This window comes from Peromyscus californicus, unplaced genomic scaffold (assembly GCF_007827085.1).
Source record: "Peromyscus californicus insignis strain IS unplaced genomic scaffold, ASM782708v3 Scaffold_6__1_contigs__length_162567912, whole genome shotgun sequence".
NCBI lineage: Eukaryota > Metazoa > Chordata > Mammalia > Rodentia > Cricetidae > Peromyscus > Peromyscus californicus.
This window is the reverse complement of record NW_026294584.1, coordinates 72,123,005-72,146,807: the sequence shown is the minus strand read 5'-3', so window position 1 is coordinate 72,146,807 and position 23,803 is coordinate 72,123,005. Positions and strand designations below refer to the sequence as shown.

Sequence of the window (23,803 nt, the reverse complement as noted above, 5' to 3'; positions counted from 1 at the left end):
CTGCTCACTACTATACTACCAATGCACCCTTGATCTGGGACCGGGAAACCAGATCTATACTCTCCATTTCTCTGTCTGAGCAGCGGCATGCTTTGCTCTGGATTCAGGAATCTACACTTTTCTGAGGAAGAGACCCAGGAGTTCTGTCAGCCTGGGCTCAGGCCTCACATGATGGCCTGGTCACAGGAAGGGACTGAGCATGCTGCCGCTGAGCTTATCCAGCACTTACCGTCCCCACTGTGTGCTCATTATCACTGGTGGCAGAGACTCTGTGCAAGCTCATCCCTAGTGGGCTGTCAGCTCCTCTGCCTTGGCACCGCCTCCTCCTCAATGGGATTCTCTGCTGCTACATTAGTTTTATTTGGAGGCTCAACTGCTCCCTTTTTTAATTTAAAGGAAGAAATTAATACATAAATGGAAAAATAATGGAACCACACACACACACAAAAAGGAAAATGGGAAAGAAAAGAATAACCCCAGAAGCAGTTTGGGATATAGAAAGGAGTTGGATGCCATGTCCAAGTTTTGGGGAATGTGATCCATTAATTCTCTAATCTGCAGATTCCAGAGGGCACCAGCAGTGGCTGAGAATTCCATACCCTCGGTGCATTCTGTTCTTGAGCAAATGGCAGCTGGCCTCACACTCACACTGGACATCAGGTCTGGTGCCATCCTGCCCGAGTTCAGACCTCAGTCTTATCAGATGAGTAGCTGTGCACCTCTAGATAAGTTCTTAGGCCCTCTGCGCTTCTTAAAACTAGGAATAATATCACCCGGGGCTGAAGAGATGGCTTAGTGGTTAAGAGCTCTTGTGCTTGAAGAAGATCTAGGTTTGATTCCCAGCACCCACTGGGTGGCTAACAACAGTCTGTAACCTGAGTTCCAGGGCATCCAGCACCCTCTTCTGGTCCCCTACATGGCTGTACACGCATGGTACACAGACATACATGCAGGCAAGACACTCATACACATAAAATAAAAGTTAATACATCTTTAGAAAAGGATAACATCACCTGCTGTGAAGGCGCTCTCATTAAGAACGACTCAATGGCTATGTGTTGGAGTTTAGCATCACTCCCAGCTTGCTGGTAATGGTCCTAGAGCATCACTCCCAGCTTGCTGGTAGAGGTCCTACAACTGTTTGGTGTCTCGAGGGTGCAAGGCAGAATGCATCAGTACACACTCGGGAGCTGTTGAGGAATCCACCTCCACCACTGAGTGCGTCTGTGACATTGGGCCTGTCAGTGCCTCTGAACCTCAGCTCCCTCCCCGGCCCACCAGTGCTGGCCCTACCGAATGAATTCTGACTGTAACTGCTAGTCATCTGTATTGAGTGCTTGGCGTAGGGCCCAGGCCTAGCAGCTGCTCAGGAGGTGCCTGAGCACACGACCGTCACACACCATCATCTTTACACAGTCTCACTCAGCCCACTGGCAGGTTGTTGCTCAGCCTTTTCTTTTTTTAAAGGCATATTTCTTGGAATTATAAAAATAAGAACAATGAGGCTGGAGATGCAGATCAACGAAGAGTGCTGGCCAAGCTCACTCAAGGCCCTGGATTCCACCTACAATGCAGCAAGAAATTAAAAAAAAAAAAAAAATCTCGGGTGGCTATGTGAGAAAGTGGAGGAATTATTATTCAAAAATAAGCAAAAATTCCCTGCCTGAAAAGCCAGCGGTGACAGGCGACACTGGTGTCTGTCCTCACGGTCTTCATCTGAGTGCACACGAGCTAGCATGCTTTCATTGACACAGCCAGGGCGCACTCTGCTGAGCTGTCACCGCATGCATGGCCTTTCACTAAAGACTTTAGGAGTCCCCGATACTGCCTACCATTGAGCGTTTGCGGAGCTGTGACCCCGCCTCAGGCTTTCACACCTGGTCAGGTCGGTGTCTCACTGACAGTCGCCACATGAGCTAGCAAGCTTTTGATATTTCTTTTATGACCAGAAAGGTAAAAGTCAGAGCAGCTGGAGCAAGGGATGCAAGGCCCCAAAGGCTCTAGAATGTCCCTTTTTATCACAACCATGCTCAGATGAAGACAGGCCTGGGAGGATGACATGGCCGGCTTGTGGTTTTCTAGGAACAGCGAATGATGGTGGGAATTTCAAGCTCCCTCAGGCCCAAACCCAGCAGTTTGGAGTGTGACTAATGCCCTGGCAAGGAGTCTCGGCTCCAGTACCTGGCTGTATCCAATGGCTATCTGGGCACTGTGCAATTTTTCCTTCTCTTCCTTATAGGTACTGCACGGGGTGGCTCCTGCTCAGGTCAGGTCCGTGTGATGAAAGCCCTTCTGGTTTGCTGGCTGGAACGCTGGTGCCGTGGGCTCCTGACGGCTCCTGGGCATCATCACTGTACAACTAGATACCACACAGGCTTCTCCATTCTGTGCCTGCCACCTGCCTACCTCACAGCTGCGAAGGAACACACACACATTCGAACGTTGTCCTGAATGGCCCTTTGCAAGCATGAGTGGCAGGTCCTGACACACCTCTCATGAAGACAGGAAACCTGCTGCAAAAAACCAGCTTGGTTTCCACAGACCTATTGTTACTGCTCACTATGCAAATCCACACAGAAAGGAATCAGGTTTTTAAAGTCACTGGGAGACAAAGGAGTCATTGTGTAGACTGGTAAACATAAGAAAAAGCCAACTTAATACAATCCCCATAGAGAGTGCACTGCAAAAGCTTCCTCCTCCTTCCAGGATCACTGGGGGGCGGGGGCGGGGGCAACACTCCAGTCCCCTGTTAGCAGCACCAATCAAAACACCAGCGTGACAAGAGAGCACACATGAGTGACAGTATTTAAGAATCTGTGAGCCCTTCATTATTGCAAATGCACTAGTGGACATGCAAATCACCCTTTCCAGAGCACATATAATACGCAGTTCTACCAAGCTTCCTTTCACCCAGTTCTCCCCACCCCCACTTCTTCCTCAATAACATCAAACATAAGACTCCGGAGTATCTCATGGGACTGCGGAGAACAGTGCATTTCCCACACTGCTTTCCTTATCAGAAGCCCTTGCATGCCAGAGGAGGCAGGAAAATCTCCCCATGTAAGTCATGGCTGATACCGTCAACTCTAAGATGGTGACTTGGCCCACGAGTCATGCGAACCCTTAGTCCACAGGAGGAAAATGATGCCACCGAGTTTCCTAAAGAAACTTGGGCTGGAGAGATGGCTCAGTAGTTAAGAGCACTGACTGTTGGTCCAGAGGACCCGGGTTCAATCCCCAGCACCCACATGGCAGCTTACAACTGTCTGTAACTCCAGTTCTGGGGGATCTGACACCTTCACACCAATGCACATAAAATAAAAGTGAAATAAATTATGAAAAATAAAAAAAAAAAAAAAAAAAAAAAAAAAAAAAAAAAGAAACAACTTGACAAACAGTAAGGAGGATACAGAACAGCGAGGGCCCACTATCATTTCCCTCCAGCAGTGTTAATAAACACCGTCTTCAGAACAGGTAGGCAAAATGCATGGCACTGTGGCATCTTCTGCATCAGTGTGCTGCCTCTCATGGTAAAGCAATGACAGCCAAGCCAGTTCCTCCTTGATGTTTAAATAACAAGTTATGATCAGATCTGGGACAACCATTTCCCTCTGAGGATGTTCTAGCTTGAATGGCAACATTAAAACAAATGTTAGGAAAACCTCTAGATCTACTTGATGAATAAATACACATGCTACAACCATGAATGTTACCAGCAGGCTCTGTCTGGGCTACCAATCTCCAAAATTTATCATCTGGTCAGTGATGCCTACATTTTGCTCTGTGGGGGACCATGGCAGACAGATGAAATTCACATGTCCTTATGGAGTGTGTTCTCTTACTACATCTAATGTACTTGAACACAAAGGGACAAGAGGACAAGATTTGAAAACAAAAGTTTAGTACAATTCTGCTGCATTTCAAATCCAAATCCATTGTAGGTTTAAAAAAACAGATATTAAAAAAAACCACACCCTATAAACAAAGCAACAATAATAATTTAGTTATAAGTGAGTCAACAACACCCCCCAGGCAATTTACATGGCTTACTGGATTTTAAAGGTACAGGAAAAAGAAGAACAGCTGAAAAGATTGGAGGGGGTGTGGTTTCAGGAAAGGGTGGGAGACACGAGGGTAGAGCTGCCTGGCTGAGCAGAAGATTATCTCAGAGCCCCTGTAGCCCACCCCACCTTCTGCCATGACAGAGACGCACATGTCTGGAGTTGGCAGGTAGGGGATGGTGAAAGGCAAGAGGGAGAAGTCTTCATAATCAATCAGAATTTGGGCAGGCATCAGGAACTTCTAGGCCCATCTGTGCACTTCCTTATAAAATAATCCAGTTTTGAAAAAGAACCTTGTTAAACATGTTTACCAAGAACCCTGAACTCTAGATATCTGGTTTTCCTGGTTCTGACTAGAGTCATAAACTCTATCATGCCAGATTGTGTTTGGTTGGCTGGAGATGCTACTAACTAGTAAAGTGCTTGCCAAGCTCGCATAGGGTTCCAGGTTATTACAGCAAATAGATAAACAAGGCAGAGAGATTTATCCAGAGTCTCCTTGACCCCCCTCTACGTTTCCTCTTGGCAATTCTTCTCCACCACCCATCTTTTCAGGCTCTTGACTACAAATTCCCATTGCTCATGCTGCATTCAATGAGTCTAGTCTCACTTCCCATGGGCCCTGGGGGCCTGAGTAATGTCTTGTTGATTGGACTTGAACATGTGTGTAGAGCCCTGTCCACTAGTTATGAAAACTTTAGCTGTTTCTCAACTCTATTTACTCAGTCACTAATTTCCCATCTCATTCACTCCTTCCTTTTCCTTCTTTCCTTCCTTTCCTCTCTCCTTCACCTCCCCCTCCCTTCCTTCATCCCTCTCTTCCTTTCTTCCTTCCCTCCCTTCATAAGCTGAATGCCTGTTTCAAGCCCGATGAAAAAAAACATAAGATTAAATAAGTGCAAACACTAATAAAAATAAAAACATAGTTAAAAACAATTACTGCTCCGAAGGAGGGCTTTGAAAAAAGTACCCAAGCCAGTGGGGTCTGTGGACTGGACCTCTACTTTGATTTTAGTAGCAAGTTCCTATCAGATGGAAGGAACAGCTGTATAAAAACCATGGTGGGGAGTGCCCTGGGAGAGGGGCTCAGGAGGAGCTGGAGAGGGAGGCAGGCCCCCGGTTGTGAAAGCTGGGGTGGGCCTGCCAGAGGTCATGGGAAGTCCCTGAGAGGAAAAGCAGAGGAGGACAAGCCATGACAGAAGTGTGTAGAGATCACTGGTGGCTGGAGAGACACGGGAGCCTGAACAGGCCAGCCGGCTGCAGGGCAGTTATTGGTGACTCATCCCTGGAAGGGCCCAGACAGTAAATATTCCAGGGATTGGGGGTCAAGGGGCCAAGTGAAAGACAGCCCATGTGACTGTCTGTAGCAAAAGAGAAATCATGTCTACAAAATATTTATTGCCCCAATTAAAAACATAGCAGTACGAACTAAATCAATTATTAAAACACAGGTCCACAAGCGAGAAGGGAGTTCTTTTTGATCAAATAACATTTTTCTTGTTTGCTATGCCAGAGCTACAGCAGAAACACAGGCTCCGATGATATACAAATGGACATGTGTACTTGTGCTCCAGTGAACTTTATTTATGGGCTAAAATTCTAATATTATGTCATTTTTATGTATCATGAAATATTTTTCTTTCAATTCTTCACCCCAGCTATTTGGCTGGAAAGCACCTTGGTCACAGGCCGGGTTTGGACCACAGGCTGCAGCTTGCCAAGCTCTCTGTAGCACTGCCCATATTCTAGATGTGTGTAAGTGCTTGCCTAGGCAGATTATGACTGCCTTTCCTGCTGTGTGACAGCAGATGGCTTGTGATATAAGGTCATCCTAGAGGAGGTCCACTTTAGAGGCATAGTTCCCTGCATAATTAGAAGTATTCTGTACGTAAGAAAGGGCCGTGTGGGGGTGCTGCTCAGTAGCAGAGCCACGGTTTTCTGTGAGTGGGCCATGGGTTGATCCCCAACATGTAAGGAAAGAGATGTAAGCTCTGTGTGATTCTTAGGATTTCAATAGCATTCTTCCCCATCAACTCAAAAATTATTGATCATTATTAGTGTGTGTGTGTGTGTGTGTGTGTGTGTGTGTGTGTGTGTGTGTGTGTGTAGATAAGAGAACAACTTTGGGGAATCAGTTCTCTCATTCTGCTTTCCTGTGGGTTTTAAGGGTCACACTGAGGTTTGCCTAACAAATGCCTTTACTCCCTGGCTTATCTTGCTGTCCCCCAACAACTCTGGACTGGATGCCTGCAGCTTTTCTGAGCAATCTTCCTGAAGCACTTGTACTTTGGAAATTATGTGCTAGTTGGAATATGATTTTAATGAAGATCTAGCATGCTGTTTTGTGCACTGAGAAACAACTTTGACTCTCCTTAATTAAATTTTTTTGCGTTCTTTTTTGGTTATCATTATAAGTAATCTATTTAGTAATGTAATATAGCTATGCATTCTTTTTTCAGAACATCAGAAATGATTATTATTTTCATGATTTTAGTATAGATTTTATCTTTTGATTGAAAATAGATTGTGCCGGGCAGTGGTGGCGCACGCCTTTAATCCCAGCACTTGGGAGGCAGAGCCAGGCGGATCTCTGTGAGTTCGAGGCCAGCCTGGTCTCCAAAGCGAGTTCCAGGAAAGGCGCAAAGCTACACAGAGAAACCCTGTCTCGAAAAACCAAAAAAAAAAAAAAAAAAAAAAAAAAAAAGATTGTTTTCATACAATATATTCTGATTACGTTCCCCTCCTCCAACTCCTTCCAGATCCTCCCCACCCACCCTACCCACCCAAACCCACATACACCCTCCCTCTCTCTCTCTCATTAGAATACAGATAGACATCTAAAAAATAATAATCACAAAACTAAAAAAAAAGGACAAAACAAACAAGCAAATAGAAAAAAAAAAGAGCCAAAGAAAAAGCACAAGAAACACACACAGATGCTGAGACATACACATCTGCACACACAGAAAACTTATAAAAACAAAATCAGAAGCCGTGTTAGATAAGCGAAAGATCTGTAAGGTTAAAAAAAAAAAAAAAAAAAAAGCCCCGACAAAGAACTGTGTGAGGACAAAAAGCAATCCAAAAGAACCACTGGGTTTGTTGTGTTGGCATCTACTGCTGGCACGGGCTGCCCCTAAGGGTGGTGTGTGTACCCAGTGAGACTCCACTGCAGAAAGCTAAGTTTTCCTCCATGAGCCTATCACTTGGAGATAGCTGATGGGTTAGAAATGGAGGCTTGAGTCTCCCTCCTCTCTCAGCGCTGGGACCCAATCTGACAGATCTGTGCGTGTTGCCCGTCTCTGAGTCTGTGTGTCTGAGTCCGTGTGTGCATCAGTCCTGTTGTGTCCAGGGGGCTTGTTCCCTTGCTGTCCTTCTTCTCCACTGGCTCCCATCACTAATTTCTTAAAGAAGGGTTGCCTGGAGTGAAACTGGATCACAGAGTACATTCATTTTTAAGCTGTGTGATCGACACCACAAAACTGTCTCTTAGGAAATCATAGTTTTGCTTTCCCTAAGAGCTCCAAGGCCAGATTGCAACACTGGCCAATTCTGAAATTTCCCATGGTCATCCAAGCAGATGAATCATGCTTTCTCACTACAGGTGGATCATTTCTCATCACAAATGATGAGACAAGAGGAGATTCTATTTTGGTATTTTTGGGTTTTGGAATAGTTGCAAATAGATTTTACAGAGTAAGCATCCCGAATTTAAAAATCTGAAATCCAAAAATCTGAAATGTTCTAAATCTGAAAATCCTTTTACCTGTATCTGTTTTCCCATCATCCTTTTCATGCTAATCTATAAGAGCTCTGTCAACACCAACAACATTAACTATTTCTGCCTTTAATACATATGGTAAAAATTTTCCAGATTGCAGAAACTTATTTTAAAAATACTAAAATTTACATAGTTATTTTCTGCTCTAAGTGACCTGCTTCCTCCATGAGACATACATTTTTAAAAAAATGGAATGAATGAGAAAGACGACAAAAAATTAACCAAAGAATTTCCTAATGAAATATTATTTTTGTTTTGTTTTGTTTTGTTTTTTTGAGACAGGGTTTCTCTGTGTAGTTTTGGTGCCTGTCCTGGATCTCGCTCTGTAGACCAGGCTGGCCTCGAACTCATAGAGATCCGCCTAGCTCTGTTTCCCTAGTGCTGGGATTAAAGGCATGCACCACAACCGCTTGGCATGAAATATTAAATTTTATATTAGCTTATCAATGATCTTTTCTATGATCTTTTCTACTTCTGATGTAAATTACACAACAGATTTCATTATGTGCAAAGGCATGCTGTCAATACTCTTAAAAGTAATAACCATATATGTCATTTTTAATTAACACTGTGTTAATTAAATGTTTTTAATGTGCAGTATAACATAAAAAAATTTAGTTCTCGGCCGGGCGGTGGTGGCGCACGCCTTTAATCCCAGCACTCGGGAGGCAGAGCCAGGCGGATCTCTGTGAGTTCGAGGCCAGCCTGGGCTACCAAGTGAGTTCCAGGAGAGGCGCAAAGCTACACAGAGAAACCCTGTCTCGAAAAACCAAAAAAAAAAAAAAAAAATTTAGTTCTCATAAACCATTATTTTTTCACAAGTCTGAAACATATTGCTGTGCATACCTTTGTATAAATTCTTTTTGGTCACTTTAGGGTTAAATTCTTAATCACTCTTAAAAAGAAAAATGACCTGAATATACAGTGATGCACGTAGGTTTATTGTTTCCTGTCTAGAACACTCTAGAAAGAACTGTTCACCATTGAGGAAGCTGGAGATGTGTGTGTCCCCAGCAGTGTTTGCAAAGGGTTATCCCCCAGATCCTCTATCTACCCTTAATGTGTCTGTTTTTCTGGCTGTTGCATTTCTTCAGTGTCAGCAAATCTAGGATCCACGAATAGTTTCCCAGTTGTTTTCTGTATCTACAAACTGTTCATCGCCATGTGGCAATGACCTTGAATTTGGGCATTGGGGTCAAATTCAGCAAAGAAACTTCAATACTTATTCCTATTCCATCTATATTTTTCCTCCATCATGCAGTGTCTGAGGATTTTTTTTTTTATTGCCACACTTGAGGGATGTTATTGGCATTGCATAGAGACTGAGGATGTTAAGTATCCTAAAATGTACAGCTCAGCAACTCCCTACAGTTGGTCTCAATGTCGCTGGTGCTGAGGTTGAATTTTTGTTCTAGAACAGAACAGTCACCCTCTGTGGTCCTCTTCTAACACAAATCAAATGATTAAACTAAAAGTATGTGGCCTGGATAGAAGTAGACTAGATTCATTGCTTCAGACACAGGAAACTTCTGTCAGTGAGTCCCATTTCCCTATAGCTTTCTCCCGACATGTAACCGGGGGACAGAAGCCAGGGTATTCTCACCACCTTCTGCATGACACATACAACTTGACGTCCCAGTGTCTTATGGGCCTGACCTCAGCAGGAGCCTCTCACCAGAGTGCCCAGTGAGACAGAAAGTCACTTAGGGAGACTGGGAAAGCCTGCTCCATGTGGTGGGAATGGAGGGGGAAATCATGGAGACTGAAGTAAGGTGCAAATGAGATGTGCGGGGGAGCAGGGGAGAGAAGCATTTCGTCCAGACTGATTAGACCCCAAAGCAAGCGGAGCCAGAATGCTAAGGTGTCACCTGGGAACCTGCATCATCTGGGAACCTGCATCATCTGGGAACCTGCATCACCTGGGAACCTGCATCACCTGGGAACCTGCATCGCCTGGGAACCTGCATCACATCACCTGGGAACCTGCATCATCTGGGAACCTGCATCGCCTGGGAACCTGCATCACCTGGGAACCTGCATCACATCACCTAGGAACCTGCATCACCTGGGAACCTGCATCACCTGGGAATCTGCATCACATCATCTGGGAACCTGCATCGCCTGGGAACCTGCATCACATCATCTGGGAACCTGCATCACCTGGGAACCTGCATCACCTGGGAACCTGCATCACCTGGGAACCTGCATCACATCACCTGGGAACCTGCATCGCCTGGGAACCTGCATCACCTGGGAATCTGCATCACATCACCTGGGAACCTGCATCACCTGGGAACCTGCATCACCTGGGAACCTGCATCATCTGGGAACCTGCATCGCCTGGGAACCTGCATCGCCTGGGAACCTGTATCACCTGGGAACCTGCATCATCATCTGCATCCCAACACCAAGCTCCTGGTCAAGATCATTCCAAGGCCAGTGCTCCACAGTCAACCAGGGAGAAACACAAAGAGGCCTTACCGGGGGCCCTGGTGGGGGTGGAGGGGGAGGAGCCCCCAGAGGCGGAGGAGGTGGAGGCAGAGGAGGTGGTGGTGGCGGCGGCGGCGGTGGCACCGGCATATGTCACAGTGTTGGTGTCTCTTGCTTATGAATGGTCCCAGGAGAGTAGTTTCTGGTCTGCAAAAGAGAAAAGAGATCATTTTCAACTCAGCCCCTTCTGTACACAGCTGCTGCGGGTCTTGTTGACACATGCCTTTGTAGATAGCTCCATTCTTTCCCTAGTTCCTTGGTTCCTCTGACTGTTCCCTCAGTCACTGAGCACTTATTGGGAGGTGGGCATGCGCTATGTGCCGGGAGTGAGAGAAGCGGGTAGATTCTAATTTGGTGATGAAAGTGATGGAATTTACTCTAGAATCTCCACAGAAAGTGAATATTTACACACACACACACACACACACACACACACACACACACACACACACACACACCCCTCATTCTAAAGTGATTTTCTGATGACTGACTCCTACATCATTACCAAGGACCTGCAGATTTATCATTTTCTATGTGTTCTGCATAGACATCATCTTTGTAAACAGTCAGAATGACATTTGACTCTTCCTCAGGGTCACGTTCAGCCTCACACAGGATGCCAGCCTTAAGCAAGACTTAGGAAGGGTGTTCACATCTTCCTGACTCTTTCTAATCTGTCACCTACCCCTTTCCTTGCTGTTCCCTTATTGTCATTTTGACATAGCTGTCTGGGTGCAGACATGTCACATCTCTTGTGACACACACAGCTTTTGGCAAGGCTAACCAATACAGTTCTGTTTAAAATGGTTAATATTATAAGATGTCTGATCTCCAGATACATGTATTTCTCTGCAACCCCCATATAAGTGTGTGTGTGTGTGTGTGTGTGTGTGTGTGTCTGTCTCTGTGTGTGTTTGTGTGTGTGTATGCATGTATATACATCATCAGTACTACAGAGGCCAAAAAAACAACTACGCAACATGACACTATAACACTGCAACCATTGGCATTTCTCTTTACCTTTTACGTGGTGCAGATTATGAGACAAGCTAGTCACAGTTCCCACGAGACAAGTTAGTTACACTTCCTGCAGCATCCCTACACAAAAAGCAGGACTGCCCTTGTTTTTATAGGGACATGTCACAAGCTGCATGGCTTTGGACTTGCCCTGACCCGGGTGATGAGTAAATGAAAAGGACAGACACATGTACAGAAAAGCTGGGATCGGGTGAGCTGTGCGCTCTGATGGAGATGCACCACCAGGAGCTGGGAAACTCTGGGTATTTATTATATATCACTGATTGAGGAAGGCAGATTTCTTGTGTACAGCTGACGGAGGAAACCAGTTAAGCTAATCTTGGCAGGAGGTCTCCATAAGGGGGCAGACTCAGGAGGCAGTGATTGATCCAAGAAGAGAAAGTTTCGATTGAGAGTTTCTGCATACACTGATTTAGCTAAACCATTCATACTTAGTCCAGAGGAAGGCTTTGCCATTCCCATGGGCCTGAGGCATCAGAGTCCTTGACATGGCCATGCTCATGCTAACTACACAATTCACTTGAGATTTCATTTGCTCCCATAGTATGCAAAAGGACATTCAGAGAAATGAAGCTTTTGCCCCAAGTCATATACACACTTAGTAAAAGGAAAACCCAGGCCCGGCTCAGTAGCTCAAATCCAATCTCTTTCCAATGTAACTTTTAGTTATTGTGGAAGAATATAATATAAAATTTGCCATTTTAGCTACTTTAAGTATTTGATAATTCTCTGTCATTAAACAAACATACAAGGCTGTGCAAGCATGACTACTATCTATCCCCCAAACACCTCTGTCATTCCAAACAGAGAGCTGTACCTACTGAGCAGTGTCCCCTCACACACCCCAAGGCATCTGGAAACCTACGTGCTGCATAGTCTGTATTCTTTACTTATGTGGAACCATGAAATAGTCATCTCTCTGGCTCTGACATTTCACTTAGCACAACCTTTCCTATGTTCACTCATGTTTCAGCATGTATCAGAAATGGTTTCCCCAGTCATTACATTGTATGTCTGTACCACCTTCTGTTTAGTCATTCATGTCCCAGTGGATAGCTGAGTTGCTTCCTGTGCAAGGGCGCCATGTGAAAAACACTGCTGTGTGCACAAACACCTGTGTAAGACTGCTTTCCGGCTTGGTGAAATGGCCTAGTGGGGGAAAGTGACTGCCATCAAGTCTGATTTCAGTTTCTGGTACCAACTCGTGCAAGTTTTTCTCTGACCTTCACACGTGTCATCACACACACACACACACACACACACACACACACACACACACACACACACACGACCTTACTGTCAATTCTTTTAGGTATATATAAGAGCATGGAATGGCTTATTGTATGACACTTGCTTCTCTTCAGCAAGGTTAAGAATCCTCCAGAATTGCAAAGAAGTACAAATACTACAAATTGCATATCCAAGGATGACTTTTATAGTCTTCCTGGTGCGTGAGCTGATATTTTCCCTTAAACAATGGGCTTGACGGTCACTGTTACTGCCTCTTTCCTTGATAGTAAAACAACAGCCAAGGCTGAGGCCACTCATCAGAGTCCACGTAATAAAGCCACAGTAAAAGTGAGCAGATCTTGGAGGGCACAGGGCAGTGGGAGAAGAATCAAAGCAGTGTCACTGTGCTATACATGGTCTAGCACCTGCATAGTGCAGGGTCGGACACAGCTGGCTCTCTACAGGCTGAGTGCTGTGTTCTGTTCATGGTCTAGGACCTGCATAGTGCAGGGTCGGACACAGCTGGATTTCTGCAGGCTGAGTGTTGTGTGCTATTCATGGTCTAGCACCTGCAACAGTGCAGGGTCGGACACCCCTGGCCAAAGATTGGATATATTCTTTATAATTTTTTATTCAATGACAAAAATATTTTTAATAAAAAATTTGCAGCAGGAAGAGTTGGCAGAATATTAACAGAAGAGAATACAGCATGGCCTTGACATCTAAGGGCTTCCTTCATCTTTTTTTTTTTTTTTTTTTTTTTTTTTTTTTTTTTTTTTTTTTTGGTTTTTCGAGACAGGGTTTCTCTGTGTAGCTTTGCGCCTTTCCTGGAACTCACTTGGTAGTCCAGGCTGGCCTCGAACTCACAGAGATCCGCCTGGCTCTGCCTCCCGAGTGCTGGGATTAAAGGCGTGCGCCACCACCGCCCGGCAAGCTTCCCTCATCTTTAACTAGGGCATACAAGAGGATGAAGACTTGCTTTCTCCTGTGAAGAATTTTTTAAAAAGTTATTTGGAAAATTAACTAAAAGCATAAAAAGTGCTGTTTACCTAGTAGTTTTGCTATTTACCTATAGAGAAATGATAAAGGTAACAATTTTAACAAAAACTACAGCAGGGCTACCTATGAAAGCTCCAACTTCATTTCCCAGCCTCCTTTGCAGTTAGGTAGAACCACGCCAATAGAAAGAAAGCAGACCTGATCTGCTGAACTTTTTGATTGCCTCAGGAGATGGGTTCCTAACTCACCTACTGTAAGGTCACCTGCCAAAGACTTTACATACATAAAAATACCAAACTCCTACGATGCTAAGATGTGAGGTTTTAGAGGTCATTTACTCTACCCGCCTTTTTGTATAGGAACTAAATGGGATTTAGTCAAACCAGTACTGGAGTTGTTGCCCTATAAAGTTGCCCTGGACACTGCATGTGATGGTTAAGTTCCTGTGACAGTGTGGCAGGGCTGAGGGACCCCGAGATTAGTATGAGTGTCTACCAGGGTCCTTCTGGTAGAAGTAACATTTGAACCCGTAGACTTAGTACAAACCTCCTCTCGAATGGGGGTAGACATCATGGCTTCCACTGAGGGCGGACTAGAACAACAGCACTCAATGCGGAATAGAAGGGCAGCACTGTAGCTAGGGTCTGAATGAAGCTTGCATATCACACATCCTCTTTCCTAAGGGCACATACAGCTTTCTTGAGTTTCAGAACACCCTACAGCACTTTAGCAGTCTGCTTGGGCATGCCTTTCAACTGCAAGGAGCACAAAAACTAAAAAGTGAGCATTTTAAATAAACTGTGAGAAGGAGGCTTGTTTTGAGTGACAGAGAGGGAGCAAGGCAGCAGATGCCTTGTCCAGCCTCAGCTGGGGACACTTGATTTGGCTCCTTCAATTATCACCACTTCCCTCCTGCTTAGGCACGACCACAAAAACCCCCGGGAGTGCTGGTTTTAGAGCTGAGTCAGTGAGTCTGTGAATATGAGAGTCAGCTTGAGACGGAATGCTGGTTGGTCATCTATGGATTTAGCACGCTTGTTCTGCCTACCCATGTCCCTCCAACTCTCCTGCCTCCCCAGTGTATGCCCAGCACAGTTCTAGGGATTGTGAACATTGCTTTATCAAACCTTCCCACCAGTCGGATGGTACATGCCAACATTGCTCTGCAGCAGATACCCCGATTTGATTTCAGCTCATGCATTTTCCACCAACTTTCAGAAGTCCATAGATGAGCGTGGAGCTCTGGCCCAGGATTCACATCCTCAGCTCGGGCTGTGCTACATCTTTCATTAAACTTACCAGTTTGCATTACTTATGTGGCTTTGATTTGCAAAGATTTAAAAATGCTTTTCAGGCTAAGAAAGGAATGAGGGCCCACGGGGTGAGAATAATTCTTGGTCTCTCTCTCTCTCTCTCTCCCTCTGTGCCCTTGTTCTTCACCTGGCTTTGTCCTGAGGAACTGGGGAGCAATTAGGCCCCACTGCGACCCAGCCTCGCTGAAATCACAGGGCATGATTCTCCAAAGTTGGCGATTAAAGGATATTTTTATGTGCAGTGCTTCATGGCTGTGGAGGTTTTCTCTTGACAGATTAATCATTAAGCGATTTTCTAGAGAGGTACTTGTTAGAATCTGACAGTTAAGAATACCAAGCTCCAGGAAGTCACAGGCTGCGCCAGTGAGCTCTTTGGGGCTTCACGCTCTCTGCACTCATTAAAAGTTTTATTTTGTTCTGAAATTATTCAAAATGCTTAAAATATTAAAAAAGCCACATATCCAAAGGCTTTTATACTTTCTCTCAACTCATGAAATAACCAAAAAGCTGCATTTGTACACATTAGCGATTTAAACACCAGGGAGAGCAGAGGGGAAAGAGATTGCTCCATGCTCCTTAGGAGACTCAGATACAGGGCAGTAGCGCTGTCTTGAGACTCACAGACTGGGTTCCCAGTCCGCTTATCTCCCCGCCTCTCCCCCCCCCCCCCCCCCCCGATACATTTTATCTGGAAAACGAGTGCTCTAAGACTATATTCTTAGCTTAAACAGAGTCCACAGGGCAGGTCCTGCATAAGAAGAATATCACACAGGTCCCAGCACACACCAGCTGAGCTCTTCACCACCACCATGAATAGTTAGAATAACCAGCAGGAGAGGAGGATAAATGCTCCAGTGGAGGTTGGAATTGAAAGGGAGGCAACTGCATTTCAGCCGGGGGGAGGGAACTAAACCTTCGGTAGAAATGACTGAGTATTCAAAAGGCAAACAGGTGGCTCTGAGATCTGTCCTTACTAGCAGGAATGACATGAAAATACGGGGACAGAATTGTCCGCCTGTGAGGAGAGGAGGGCAGAGGGCTAAGGAGACACAGGCTTGCCTGGCGCTCAACTACTCCAAGTGTCTCTTAGCTGGGATGAGGTGGATGCTTGTCTTGTGGCCACCCACTATCATTAAACACATTCTTTGTAAAATACAAGAAACTCCCTGCAGTATGAGCCAGCCAGAAGCCAGAACCCCTTTTCCAGCGCCCCTGTAAGTAGAAAGCAGGCTGTGGCCACAGGCTCAAACAAGATTACAAAGAGGGTAATGGGGTGAGGCCTGGGTGTGGCATGCAGGCCCTCACTCAGCTCTTAATAACTGGTACTGCACAGGAATGCAAGCCCAGTATTGGCCAGAACTTCCTTTCTCTGGAAGAAAAACCACATATCCAGATTTTTTTTTTAATTCAATTTTGAAATGTGGGTAAGTACAGTTTTCCTTCGGTATCTGAAAGTTACCTTCGGTTCCAGGAACTCCCATGGATACAAAATTCTCAGATATCCAAGTCCTCATATTTATTAAGTGGTATACGTAGTTTATTTGCATTTAACCTACACACAGCCTTGGGATATTTTAGATCTTCTCTAGATTACCCATAATACCAACTAAAATGTAAATTCTGTGCAAATAGTTGTTGCTCTGCATTGTTCAGGGAATAATAGCAATGGAAGGAAAGGGTACAGATGGACAGAGAGATAGGTGTGTGTGTGTGTGTGTGTGTGTGTGTGTGTGTGTGTGTGTAGCTAGAGTTTTCCTGCCTGGCCCACAGTCAGGACAAATCTCTCATCTCTCTCACCTGCCAGTCCCACAGCCGGTCAGACCCAACCGAGTAAACACACAGAGACTTATATTGCTTACAAACTGTATGGCTGCAGCAGGCTTCTTGTTATCTAGTTCTTATATCTTAAATTAACCCATTTCTATTAATCTATAAGTTGCCACATGGCTTGTGGCTTACTGGTATCTTTTACATGTTTCTTGTCATGGCGGCAGCTGGCAGCGTCTCCCTTTTTATCTTATCATATTCATATTCTCTCTTTTTTCTTTTCGTAATAGATTCAATAATCTACCGTGTGTGTGTGTGTGTGTGTGTGTGTGTGTGTGTGTGTGTGTGTGTGTGTGTGTACATGTGCATGCTCAGCTCAGATGCAATGTTTTCACATGTTCTCAATCTGTGGTTCGTTTAATCAGCCGATGCAGAGCACATGAATGCAGAGGGCTGTCTGCTCCTCTAAAAGCATCTGCATGCCTCAGTGGGCCAACAGAACCTATGCATCCCACAGCCCTCACAAACTGCCATGGTGCAAACTCTTTCCAACCTTACACAAGTGGTCCACTATCCTTATGTCACACCGGGGTCCCCCTCTTCCCTCCCTTGCATGGCCAGCCATCTGTGTCCATTCAGAATGAGAATTTGAGAACAAGGTTTTCCTGCACCCCCTGTGTCTCGACCCTTCTCCTTTGAGTTTCTTTAATTTGTTGGCTCATGAAACCAGATAGAAGAACAGCAGTGCACTTCCTCTGAACTAATGGAGATGAATGAATCCCAGGAGGTAATCCACACTCACACTTTGCTTCAGTAGGCCTGTCCTATCTAAGGACCAGTCACTAAAGTGTATTTATCAAAAAGGCCCTGCAGCCAGGACAGCATACTCCTAACCTCTGGGCAAACCTGATGAGATTTAGGATCCTCAAAATACCTGTGGAGAATTCCCAAGCCTGTAAATACGAATTGACAAAGGGATTTGATGATTTAAAGATGGCCTCCAGGTGACCTACAGTCACTTCCTGTTGCCATCTCATCTGCTATTGAGCAGATTCTCTGAGCACCCTCCGCTAGATCTCCTGATGAGCCCACTCTCTCCCCTAAGACTGTCTTCCTACTGGCCTCTTGTGTGTTCTCCATGATATATGATTGCTAGAAATATTTGCCTTCTTGAGAGGTAACTTTGAAGAAGGGTACATTGACCTGAGGAGGGGGAAATAAAGCAGCATACAATAAAAAAAAAAATCCCTGATCAAGAAAATATGGTAGACAGACACCCACCCACCCATCCACACAAAATTTCAGCAGAAAGAACAAAGTCATATCATTTGCCGAATAATGGGTGGAGATAATCATACTGATTAAATTAAGCCAATCTCAGAAAAAATTTCGTGTGGATCCTGGATTTCATATGGCTACATAAAAATCCTGTATGCACAAATGACATGACATTAGGAGCAAAACTGTCTCGGAGGACGGAGAGGACTAATGGGGAGGTAGGTGTGAGGAAATGGGGGTGGAGGGGAGTGGGGGGAATATGCTTAACATACAACATAGGGAACACTCAAGAAAGCCCTGAGCTGTATTATTTCATATAAAGTGCAGCAGAGAACCCCGGCACAGCTTTCCCAGCAGGCACCTTTCCCAGAGCTTTTCACATAATGATTCTTAGGTTACTTTATGGAACTCACACAGAGTCCCGGGGGGAGCTGCTGTCCTAACCCACATCCCAACTTTCTCAGCCCTAAGCTGATCTTAGTCACCTGTCTGCAGGCAACTTCACAGTTTCTGTGGTAACCTGAAGTTATATGTTTAGTGTTTGCTATAAATCAACTAACGTCTTTAGATAAATATGTTTATTTTGAAAAAAATTTAAATATTGACTGTAAATGGCAAGGTAAGAGCATCTACCACAAATGGAAGTTAAAAGTAAGAATAAGTACAACCATTATCAAACCGGTGATGTTTATCCATCTGCCCTTGAAACTCATCTCAAATTTCTCAGGGGAGCCTAAACTGAACCCTTGGGAGAAGAGGCCTAGGGCAGTGGTCACACATTTTCAGAGAGGATGAACACAGAGTCTTGTTTTGAACAAGCTCTCCTCCCTATTTCCCCAGGATAGGTCAACACTGCTGCCCTGGGGACCACACTCTGAGAGACTCTCTGGTGGAAGCTTGTGAGAAGGGCAGCGTCTCTGCCAGACCCACAGGATCAGCCTCTTTGGCAATATCTTCCCAGTAAGGGATGCAAATGCTAACTAAGGCCTCCTGCGCCTAGGATGCTGAACACTGGCTCACAGCCACAAGCTGAGTCCTAGCTAAGAAAACTGAGCTTTGCACAGATTCACTGACTTTCAGCAGGCTGGGTCCATGTGAGCGGCAGACTGTACTTAGAGCTGGAAATAACTAAGGCTGTGTAAGGCCCGTCCCATTGCAGAGAGGCCACAGGAAGGGCCGCAGCACCTGAGAAGCACCACCCAACATCAGCTCTGAAGCTCTGCCTTACCCAGATGCTCCAGTCAGTTATCAGCTATGCAAACATAGGCTCATCTACATGGATTCTAGGGTGATACATCCCTTAGCCACAATCAGTACAAAACTCAGTGTCACACCCGAAAATGAGTTCACAAATCAGTTTCCTTTTATTAGACTCTTGCTGAAATGCAAATTGGTTAACAGCTCATTCATTGAATTCTTTATAATATTTCAACAGCACCTGGTGAAAGGAAAATTGGAGATATTGATAATATTCACCATGACTCAAGCTCATAATAACCATTGTGTGTGTGGTTCCCGAGGGCGAGAAATGTTGGTTTCCTGTCTTTTCTTTTTTTCTACCTCTGGGTTGACTAAAAGAAGAACTGGGCTCATTAAAAATACATTAATCACACACTTGTAAGGAAGTTTCACTTTATGTAATAGTTATGCTTCTAAAAAATGCACCTCAGTTTTTGAAAAACAGAGCCCACCTTATGCATTAACACAATCAGTTCATTATTCATTATAATACAGTGAGTCACTTTATAAAATGAACGGCCTCCTCTTTAGTTTATGGTGCTAGATTTTTACTAGGAGGATGCTTTTAACTCAACAGCTAGGTAGAGCTGTGCATTATGCAGAAATGCTGTCCTTTGAGGTAACAGCATGTGGGCAATGGGCACCACAGGGAACAAATCCTTTCCTTTGAGTGTCACCCATATGTCTTTTCATTTTTAAGATTATTTACTTTTTATTTCTCTCTCTCCCCCCCCCCCCCCCGGAACTGGAGGTACAGGTGGTTAGAGCTGGGAGCCAAAGGAGTCCTCTCAAGAGCAGTAAGTGCTCTTGACCTCTGAGCCATCTTTCCTAGTGTGCCCTTTTATTACAGAGAAAAGCAATGCTGGTTTTTATGATAACTAAGTGAGAATGATAGAGCTTTGGGGACATTATCCATGCCACAGAACTCCAGAGAAATCATGTAAGACCCAAACATTTATGCCCAGCTAAACTATCACTACAGTAAAAAGGCGAGTGTAAAATGTTTTTAAATATGCCAAATTTGAGTTCCTGATTTGAGTTGTACTGATAATAGTATATAGGGAAAATCTGGTTCTATGATTAACATAGCATCACTGCCATTTTTGGGGCCTACTTTCTCTTCCAAGTTTCCATTTAGTGCTCAGTTTTTCCTATATTGCATGTCTTCTCTGGTATGTGGAATCCTGATGTGTGTGTGTGTGTGTGTGTGTGTGTGTGTGTGTGTGTATGTGTGTGTGTGTGACCTGTATGTTGTTTCATCTTTAAGATTATATTCATTTTTCATTCTGTGTGTGATGGGAATAGAAACAGCATCATGATGGAGAGGAAAAGATCTTAAGGGTAAGGAGAGGGTCAAAGAGAGGGGGAAACTGTACTTTGTGACTTGTAAACAGCAGGGAGGGCCCTTTAGGAGGAAGTAGAATAGCAAGAGGGGGGCAGAGAGAGTGGGAGAAGGGGATGAATAGGACAAAGTGATTCTAACTTTAAAAATAATAAAAAGAAAGGAAGGCAATTACTATTCAAAATAGCAACACAGAGGGATATAACCGGCAAGAGTTATTAGATGAAAATGCTGTGGATTATGCTTATTGTTAATAAAAAACTGATTGGCCAATAGCAATGCAAGAAGAGATTGGGCAAGACAGCCTGACACAGAGAGAATGATGGGAGGAGGAAGGGCAGAGCCAAAGGAGTCAGGACAGATGCCAGCCAGCCACTGAGCAAGCAGGAGGTGTAGAAAATGAGGTGACAAGCCCTGAGCCATGTGGCAATGCATAAATAGAAATAGGGGGTAATTAAATGTAAGAATTAGCTAGTAACAAGCCTGAGCTATAAGCCGGTCATTTACAAATAACAATAAGCCTCTGTGTCAGCTGTTTGGGAGCAGGCATTTGGGACAGAAAAACTCTACCTACAAAGAAGGGAACACAAAGTGGAAAATATGTGCATATTGATTCTTTAGCTGTTACATGTAGAGTCAAAATACCTTTGAAATGAATCAATCATATATGTTCAAGAATAAAAGTATATTAAAAGATATAAATGTAAATACTAGAAAAATTAAGGGAAATGATCCTATCAGCTAACAGTTGATGGTAGAAAGAGATTTCAAAAGGAATGTTGGCAGGGGAGGTCAGTATTGGGCATTGATTATGGAAGAAGCAATTGATATTTACTGCATTAAAAACACACAAGCAAACTATAACCCAGAGGCATTCAGAGATTAGAGTTAGCTATAGAGGCATTTAGAAAAACTTAAAAACTAAGTCTTTCAGGTATAATATGGAAACAAAGTAAATTAAAATGGTTCATTAAATGACATGTGAAAAAGCAAATTTAGCAGAAAAAATTAAGCAGAACAAAATGGAAATAAAAGCAAATGTATCTGTCCATCAGTGCATGAGAATAAGATGAACTTCCATGCTACTGAGGACATTTTCTGGTTGGACTGAAATCTGCCAATGTGCTGTCTAAAAGGTGCACACCAAATCAGCAAAAGATGAAAACCATATAAAAACCTAAATAAATTAGGGTTCTTTACCATGGCAAAGATATAACATGCAAAAAATGAGTTAGCACCAGAAATATCAACTGCCAATTAGCAGTAACCAAACCAATAAAGCAAAATTGCAAGCAGTCTGTGGTAGATCATTTCTATAACTTCAGGAAGCAGAGGCAGGAAGAGCGCAGGTTTGAGGCTAGCCTGAGCTACACAGTGAGACTCTTAAACAAGCAAGAAAACAAAGCAATTCTAGGACCCCAAGGAATGGTGGATAGAATTGGAGTTTTCATTGCAGAACTGTATGTCCACATCAGACCTATTAGACAGGATGTTAAGCATAATGTTAGGGCTAGGGAGATGGCTAAGTACACCCACATGAACAATACACACACCAGACATATAGACAAAAGACCTATGTAAATGGAAGTTAGAAAAGAATGACTGTATGCCATAAGCATAGATTTGTTCTTTAAGCCGTCCTTAAAATGGGCACAGAAGCCGGGCAGTGGTAGTGCACACCTTTAATCCCAGCACTCAGGAGGCAGAGGCAGGCAGGTCTCTGTGAGTTCCAGGCCAGCCTGGTCTATAGAGTGAGTTCCAGGACAGCTAGGGCTATATAGAGAAACCTTGTCTCAAAACAAAACAACAACAACAAAAAAAGGCACAGAAACAGTGTACTTTAGCTGCAACTCTGCAAAGAAAAATCACCTTAACCCAAAGGCAGAGGACTACAACAGGTAAGAGATGTTCCCCAGAATCCTAATACTCAAGACATGCAGAGAACACCTTCAAAACGGCAGCGATAGAAAATGCTGGGGCACTAAAATAACCAACCCAATGATCCTGAGGATTAAGGTTATGACAGATGTGACATTGCCAAAGCACAGGTCAGAGCACATCACAGCTGTAAAAAATGACACTGATGGACAGAAGGACAGACAGCCCTGATAGTGACAATAGCTCTGCTGAAGGGGACAGAGAGAAAGGAACCGACTTCCCTTTGTGAACTTAAACAGATATCTAGAAATCAGGGAAATGTCAAGTGTTGCAACTTATAAATGCATGGTTACTCTGAAAACCAGAAACCAAAAAAAGTAATCTTCCAAAAGATCAGAAAATACAAAGAACAGGGGAAGGAAAGGACTTAGTGACAGCCATAAAGATGCTAAGTTTCTGCTCTAGTCTGAAAACACAGATTGAGGTGGACAGCTTTCTATTAAAATATGAATTAGGAAAGCAGCCAAGGCAAGAGAGGGCGGAACACAGTGGATGAGTCAAAGATCTGCCATCAATTACAGGAAGGCTGTAACGCTGGATTCCACCCAGCTGCTAGGGGAAGAAGTTAACTACAGGAAGCCGACAGACCCAAAGCCAGCCAGCCAGACCCCAAACCTCAAAGCACTGACCAGTCTCACTTATGAGCGAGAACTGAGAATCATAAATAGGCAAAATTCAGCAACATTTAAAGTACGATTCATCAACCAAGTCCAGTTCAAAGGCAAGGGCATTTCAGCTGGCATGGTGGTGCACACCTTTAATTCCAGCACTCAGGAGGCAGAGACAGGCAGATAGATCTTTGAGTTTGAGGCCAGCCTTGTTTACAGAGTGAGTTCCAGGACAGCCAGGGCTATGTGGAAAGACCCTGTCTCAAAAAACCAAAGGCATGGACATTTCAAGGCAAAAACACCTATTGACATAATTTCTCATGGTAGGAACACCACCAAAAAAAAAAAAAAAAAAAAAAAAAAGAAAAGAAAATCAGTGCCAGCAACATGGGCTGTGAGGGTGAAAGCTGCTTGCTGCCCAAGCCTGACAACCTGAGTGTGATCCCTAGAACCCATGGCAACCTGAGTGTGGTCCCTAGAACCCATGGCAACCTGAGTGTGGTCCCTAGAACCCATGGCAACCTGAGTGTGGTCCCTAGAACCCATGGCAACCTGAGTGTGGTCCCTAGAACCCATGGCAACCTGAGTGTGGTCCCTAGAACCCATGGCAACCTGAGTGTGGTCCCTAGAACCCATGGCAACCTGAGTGTGGTCCCTAGCACCCAAGCAAAGTAGAATAGGAGAACCAACTCTACAAAGTTGTCCTCTGACCTCGGCAT

General features: G+C 44.3%; 1 protein-coding gene across 2 annotated transcripts in view; it reads right to left on the bottom strand.

Moving 5' to 3' along the window:
- The window catches only part of Wipf3 (WAS/WASL interacting protein family member 3), an 82,991-nt gene that overhangs the window by 45,204 nt on the left and 13,984 nt on the right, over positions 1 to 23,803 (bottom strand). For both annotated transcript variants that reach the window (XM_052719723.1, XM_052719724.1), the window contains exon 2: positions 10,324 to 10,479. In XM_052719723.1, coding sequence (XP_052575683.1) covers positions 10,324 to 10,422 — 99 coding nt within the window. In that variant the 5' untranslated portion in view covers positions 10,423 to 10,479. The remainder of the gene's footprint in view (positions 1 to 10,323; positions 10,480 to 23,803) is intronic.